Source organism: Heptranchias perlo, chromosome 35 (genome assembly GCF_035084215.1).
Source record: "Heptranchias perlo isolate sHepPer1 chromosome 35, sHepPer1.hap1, whole genome shotgun sequence".
NCBI classification, from domain to species: Eukaryota; Metazoa; Chordata; class Chondrichthyes; order Hexanchiformes; family Hexanchidae; genus Heptranchias; species Heptranchias perlo.
In genome coordinates this window covers 8494462-8501633 of record NC_090359.1, presented here as the reverse complement: position 1 = coordinate 8501633, position 7172 = coordinate 8494462, and the positions used below count along the sequence as shown (strand labels likewise).

Here is a 7172-nt window from a genome sequence, read left to right as displayed (position 1 = left end):
ATAAATATGTAGATTGATTGTGGTTAACTTTGATCACCAGCGTTAGATCGTAGTTTATTACCGATTACTGTGATCAATATAGAGTGATAGAATCATAGGAAGATTACAGCACGAAAGGAGGTCATTTGACCAATCGAATCTGCACCAGATCTATGCAAGAGCAATCCAGCGAGCCCCAGTCCAAAGTCCTGTCCTCGTAGCCCTGCATTTTTTCCGTTTCAAGTACTTATCCAGTTCCTTTAGAAGGCCATGATTGCATCTGCCTCCACCACCTCCTTGGACAGTGCATTACAGATCCTAACCAATCGCTGTGGCAAAACGTTTTTCCTCATGTCATGTTGGGTTCATTTGCCAATCACATTAAATCTATGTCCTCTGGTTCTTCATCCTTCCGCCAATGGGAACAGTTTCTCTCTATCTGCTCTGTCTGGATTCTTTATGATTTTGAATACGCCAATCAAATCTACTCGCCACTATCTCTGTTCCATGGAGAACAACCGCAGCTTCTCCAGCCTATCCATGTAACTCAAACCCCTGAAATCATTCTTGTAAATCTCATCTGCATCGTCCCAAGGCCTTCACATCTTTCCTAGAGTCGGGTGCCCAGAACTGGAAACAATAATCCAATTGTGGCCGAACCAGTCTTTTATAAAGTTTCACCATGACTTCCTTACTTTTGTACTCTATGCACCCATTTAAAAAGCCCAGGATCCCGTCTGCTTTTTTAACCGTTTTCTCGTTGTGCAATAGAGTTAATATTTCATTTCCTCGTTCTTCCTACCAATGTGTATTACTTCGCATTTTCTGCGTTAAATTTTATCTGCCACGTGCCCGCCATGCCACCAGCCTGTCTATATCCTCTTGAAGTCTAATCGCTATCCTCATCACCGTTTACCACCCTTACAAGATTTGTGTCATTTGCAAATTTTGAAATTGTGGCCTTTACACCCAAGTCCAAGTCATTTATATATATGAAGAAAATCAGTGGTCTCAGAACCGACCCTTGGGGAACACGAAGGGACACCTAACTCCAGTCCGACAAAACAACCGTTCACCACTGCTCTTTGTTTCCTGTCACGTGGTTTATCACAGTTTGCTGACACAAGAGCCGACATATCTGGATATATTAGTGTCGGGGCTTATCAGGTTTTCCTGCAATCCCCAGCCTATATATAGGAGTCAATCGGAGTTCACTGGGATCAACAACATATATATTTGGTTTATCAGGGTTTGCTTGGATCACCAGCCAAAATATCTGAGTTGATCAGGGTTTTCTAAGATCACCAGCCTGCACATCTGTATTTATCGCGGTTTACTGCGATTACCAGTTGATATATCTGGGTTTACCGGGGTATGTTTATAAAGCCAGCCGATATATCTCGGTTTTTCGGGGTTGCCCTTTAACACCAACTTGTATGTTTATGATTTTAGTGGATATTCAAGTCTCCAGGAAGACAAGTTCTGAAGTATCTCCTGTGTAAACAGTGTGTTTGTTCAGTGACTGTGATTAAACCCAGTCAGCGCGGGACCTCATTTTCCGAACGGTTGAATTCGCTCTGCTATAATTAAGGAAAATCCACTCAATGTTTCAATCGGAGAACTGATCCCAGCACGAGGACCAACCATCGAATCATCGCTTCTTACTGGAGGGGAAATAATGTCTCTGAGTTTTATGATCAAGCTCCAGATTCTATGGGCGCTTAATGACATACAAAAGATTTACTACCCCATCCTGGCTGCGTTCGGTGTCCCGGGTAAGATACAATCTGCACCTGGTACTTCAGGAAGCCGAGTTTATCTGTACGCGGCTTCTTTGTCCGCCTGTTCATCTCTTTATTTTATTACTGTCCCTACATTACAACAGTGACTACACTGCAAACTTCATTGGTTGTGAAGCACTTTGGAAGGTTCTCAGGTTGTGAAAGACGCTTTCAAAGTGCAATTATGTTTTTTTTTTCCATTGCTCTTTTGTGTGTATGATGATGGCCCATGGTCCAGTGATGTGAATTCCCATTCATTGGTGTCAGTTCAATGAAAAGTGTGTCCTTAGTTGCCATTATTAGTCCCATTCCAGGCGATCTTATTAAGATCCCGGTCTTCTTTCAGACGACAACACACGTCATGTTACTGGATCTTTCTGTTAATTAAAAGTGTGCATTCTGCTGTAAATACTGAGTCCGACTGACAAGTGAGAAACGTTTTATTATCTAACACGCTCTGCAATTTCGGCTCAATTTCGTTATTTAGTTGTACAGATGAGTCCTACCAGATAAATGACAAATGCATTGATGATCCAATCTGGTTCAACTCTCTCGCTTTCCACCGCTTCATGATCTGCATTGGTGTCACTATTTCTGAATGGTTAAATTAGAATGGTTCAGTGAGCTACTATTTAATTTATTCAGATCATTTAATGGTTTCATTTCTAATAATTGATCTGCATTGATAATCTAATCCCGTGCCTGGTTTGTACAGTGCTTTGTTTCTCTGATCGAGACCCTCAATCAATGTAAGGGTCGCATTCTGATCGTGAAACTCATTCAATATTTGATCGTGCATTTTCGCTGTATGAATTGGAAGTTTATTGAATTCCCACTACTTCAGGGAAAGAGCAAGATTAACACTATTTGACTAGAATTCAGATCGATTTGTAATCACAGGTTGGTATGAAGGATTAGTGGGGAACTGAGCAGAATTATTTTCACCCAGAGTGTGATGGGAGTCCGGAACTCGCTGCCTGAAAGGGTAGAAGAGGCAGAACCCTCAACTCATTTAAACAGTATCGATGTGCACTTGAAGTGAGGTAACCTACATGGCGACGGGCCAATTGCTGGAAAGTGCGATCAAGCTGGTTTGCTCGCTTCGACTGGCATGAACACAATGTGCCCAATCGCCTCCTTCAGTGCCGTAACTTTCTATGATTCTCTGAATCTATTGTGTATTATACTACCAGGCATATTATTCCACGATTGTTACAAATGTTACCTGTAATGTAAATAGAAAACTTGCCTGCAAAATTAACGACATTATATTGTCATTTTCTACCTTTGTATTTTTGGTGCGGAGCATCACACATGACCCTGAAAATCCAATTGCCGATCTTGGAGCTTATCGTGACTGTAACTCCGTTCATCCAATGATTGACCATTGGGAATCAGGGAGCAGAGTATCAGATTGGGCCTCACTTCTAATATAGAAAACGAACAGGGATTGAAATATTTAGTATTTTAGACCAGAAGCAGAAAAGTGGAATAATTATTTCAAGACTAGATAATGTGGACCACGGCAGGCTGTTTCCGTTTCACCTTGTGAGAACAATAGGACAGTAAAGGTCAAGGCCTGCAATTGAAGGGTGAGTTGGGGGGTAAAGTCAAAACTAAGCTGCAAAAAGAATATTTCTGTGTTTGAGCAGCCAACCTATGGAACAGGCTCCTTAGGGAGACGGTGGAAACAGTGAGTATTGATTCATTAGCGAGCTTTCGTTCAGAAAATAACATTTTGGGTGCAGCAGTTGAGTAATATGAGACATGACACATGGTTAGTGACACATGCTTGGGAAGGAAAAGGTGATTTTGGATCTATCTTTCTCAAACGTTTCTAAACTCGGGTCTTTCCTCACCTCATTAATTGATTGATAGAGACTGATTGCTATGATTTGTCGCCAACTCCATTATTGTTGTATCATGTGACTACCATGAAGGTAGAAGGTGCACTCGATGGACGTTGGTGTTTTTTGATCAAGCAATTCCTATGTTGCGATACTCCTATCTCGTATGTACATTAAAACATTGGATGGGCGGGTTCGATTTGTGCCATTGTCCAGATGCTTTTAATGCCTTGAACAAGTGACAATCGTCAACGTATGAGCACAGATTGGGTGTTGTTCGCTCACTATTCCATTCAAAGGGCATTAGCGATTTCACCATTCCTCTTCCTCCCAGGGACCATTTATCCCTTCCCCACCTCGGGACATGAAATCCAGGTATCACCCCAGTAGCTAACGCACACACACTACAATTCAAACATGCAAGAATCTCAACTATCCTCCCCCCCCCCCCCCCGCCCCTGCTCAGGTGTCGGTGAGGCTCTCACTTTCCGTTTGGTTGCTTCGATATTCATTCCAAACTAAGTTTCCGTTTTTAACGATGTTTCATTCTATCCCGTTGCTTCACTTATTTGCCGATTCATTACTCTGATTACAAAGCCCGTCACAGCTAAAATAATCAGATTCCATCACTGGAGGCAAAGCCAACCTGCAAATTTCTTGGTGCATTTCAGGTTATTGTGAAGAACATTGATGTCCTTGTTCTCTCACCTGATCCTTCCTTTATTTCACTGGAAACGCAACAAATTAGTGTTTTTCCTGAGTCTGGTGAATCATTTCCCAATTTCCGTCTTGCTTCCAGTTAACGTGGTGACGATTGTGATCCTGTCTCGTGGAAAATGCGGTCTCTCCAAATGTGTCACTCGCTACCTGGTGGCCATGGCAGCGGCAGATCTACTGGTCGTTATCTTCGATCTGATATTAAGGCAGGTTCCTATTGTTTATTGGGACGAATTTATATTTCTGTGGTACGTTGGACTGTGTAATATCCACGCCGTCCTGCTTTATGCAGTCATGGATTGTTGTGTTTGGTTCACGGTCACTTTAACCTTTGATCGATTTGTGGCCATTTGTTGCCAGAAGCTGAAAACTAAATATTGCACCGAGAAGACGGCGGCTGTGGTTCTCGGAACAGTGACCGTGCTGAGCGGCTTGAAGAACATTTTCTGGTATTTTCTGTATAAAAATGAGTATTGGCTTTCGAACAGTCCCTGGTTTTGCCGCGTGACACCCGAAGTATCTCGTTCGCTGGCCTGGGCGGCCATTGAATTAATGCATTATATTTTCACTCCATTTGTTCCATTTCTTTTGATTGTACTGTTCAATATATTGACGGTCAGACACATTTTCGTGGCCAGCAGAGCCCGCAGGAGAATCCGGGGTCCGAGCAGTGGGAAGAGTTCCAGTGACCCAGAGATGGAGAACCGAAGGAAATCGATCGTTGTACTATTTGTTATATCTGGAAATTTCATCCTGTTATGGGTGGTGTTCATGGTGTGTTCTATATTGAAACGGTTGGATTATTTGGGATATCCTGTTCCCCTGCCCACATTTGTACGAGAAATCGGCTTCATGCTCCAGCTCCTGAGTTGCTGCACGAACACTTTTATTTATGCAGTGACCCAAAGGAAATTCAGAGAAGAGTTGAGGAATGGAGTGAAATATCCCCTCGCAATGATGGTCAAATTAATTAGATGAGAAGATCTCACACTTTCTCACAGTTTCAGGTATTTTTGTTCGATGTTCTGTCGAATTTAATGTGGGGCTTCTTTTCGCCTTAATGTTTTGTGAAACATTTCACACCCTGGTTCTGTCTTAAAAGTAAGTTAATGTAGCCATTCTTCACCAGATAGGACCCAGACATGATCTATCTGCAGATGCGGTTTGACCGTACACTTGCCCAAGAGCGGTTAGCTGCTTTATACAGTCCTGTGCTCAGCTCGCATTCCGGTTTTTTTGGGAATGACCCCTTGTGATTATTTCCATAAATAATCCATTTGTGAACAATGTCCGGTCAAACAGAAGATGTTTAGCACCTCAGTGTTGATAAATCTCTGTTATCTCTGCCGACCTTTGAAGGAAGACTTTTTGAATTCCAAGATCGAAACCAGAAAACAGTCAAGGCAGCAGGTAGATTGTGGAGGTTATTAATTTGTGCACCGTCACTGGGACAAGTAGATAAACAGCATCAAAGTTTCTACATTAATTCCAATCAAACCTTGCTCCTTAGTCTAAGTGTGTTTTATTATTTGTCACAGTTTCCGCGCAGATGTTGAGTGTTCTGTATCTTTTACCTGTGGTTGAATAAAGCAGGTTGTGAATTGAACGAAACGACACTTAGCCCAGTGATAACTCGGTCCACCGTTACAGAGATTGTAAGAGGACAAAGAGATCTGCAGCAGATCAATATTGCTCCAATCCCGGGACCCGGTGACGCACATTCCCGCATCCCGGAACTGCACAATGAATTGTCCCGGTACAGCATACTCCTCGGTCCAGGTACAGCGCACCCCAGGGTCCTTGTACAGCACACTTCCGGGTCCCGGTACAGCACAGTCCCTGGTCTAGATCCAGCACATTCCCAGGTCCCGTTGAAGCAAATTCCCGGATCCAGGTGCGGCATGCTCCATGGTCGCAATACGGCACCTCCCCGGTCCTGGTACGGCAAACTCCCAGGTCCCAGCATAAGATACTCCCGAGTCCCAGTATAGTATGCTCCCAGGTTCTTGCACAGCACCAAGTCCTCGCTCCCGGAAAAGCACTCTCTCCGGACCCGGTACAGCAAATTCGGGGGTCTCGGAACAGCACACTCCAGGATCCAGGTACAGCACATTCCAGAGTCCTGGTACTGCACGGTCCCGGATCCAGGAACAGCACACTCCCAGGTCCGGATGCAGCACAATCCCCGGTCGCCTTATGGCAAAGTCAGCATGGCTTTATGAAGGGGAAGTCATGTCTGACAAATTTGCTTGAGTTCTTCGAGGATATAACGTATAGGGTGGATAAAGGGGAACCAGTGGACATAGTGTATTTAGACTTCCAGAAGGCATTCGACAAGGTGCCACATAAAAGATTATTACTTAAGATAAAAAATCACGGGATTGGGGGTAATATTCTGGCATGGGTGGAGGATTGGTTATCGAACAGGAAGCAGAGAGTTGGGATAAATGGTTCATTTTCGGACTGGCAACCATTAACCAGTGGTGTTCCACAGGGGTCGGTGCTGGGTCCCCAACTCTTTACAATCTATATTAACCATTTGGAGGAGGGGACCGAGTGCAACATATCAAAATTTGCAGATGATACAAAGATGGGAGGGAAAGTAGAGAGTGAGGAGGACATAAAAAACCTGCAAGGGGATATAGACAGGCTGGGTGAGTGGGCGGAGATTTGGCAGATGCAATATAATATTGGAAAATGTGAGGTTATGCACTTTGGCAGGAAAAATCAGAGAGCAAGTTATTTTCTTAATGGCGAGAGACTGGAAAGTACTGCAGTACAAAGGGATCTGGGGGTCCTAGTGCAAGAAAATCAAAAAGTTGGTATGCAGGTGCAGCAGGTGATCAAG

The 7172-nt window shown here is 43.6% G+C and overlaps 1 protein-coding gene across 1 annotated transcript; it reads left to right on the top strand.

Moving 5' to 3' along the window:
• Positions 1–1657: 1657 nt before the first annotated feature.
• On the top strand, positions 1658–5302 carry LOC137302217 (probable G-protein coupled receptor 139). The gene is made up of 2 exons (XM_067971874.1): positions 1658–1754; positions 4407–5302. Exons 1-2 carry the CDS (start codon positions 1658–1660, stop codon positions 5300–5302), a joined length of 993 nt encoding a protein of 330 aa, XP_067827975.1.
• The last annotated feature ends 1870 nt before the right edge of the window (positions 5303–7172 follow it).

What these genes read in the sequence shown, in the direction of transcription:
- LOC137302217 (XM_067971874.1), top strand. Translation starts at nt 1,658, where the DNA reads ATGTCTCTGAGTTTTATGATCAAGCTCCAGATTCTATGGGCGCTTAAT. An exon ending in GGCTGCGTTCGGTGTCCCGG is followed by an intron (nt 1,755 to 4,406) that starts GTAAGATACAAT and finishes TCTTGCTTCCAG; the next exon opens with TTAACGTGGTGACGATTGTG.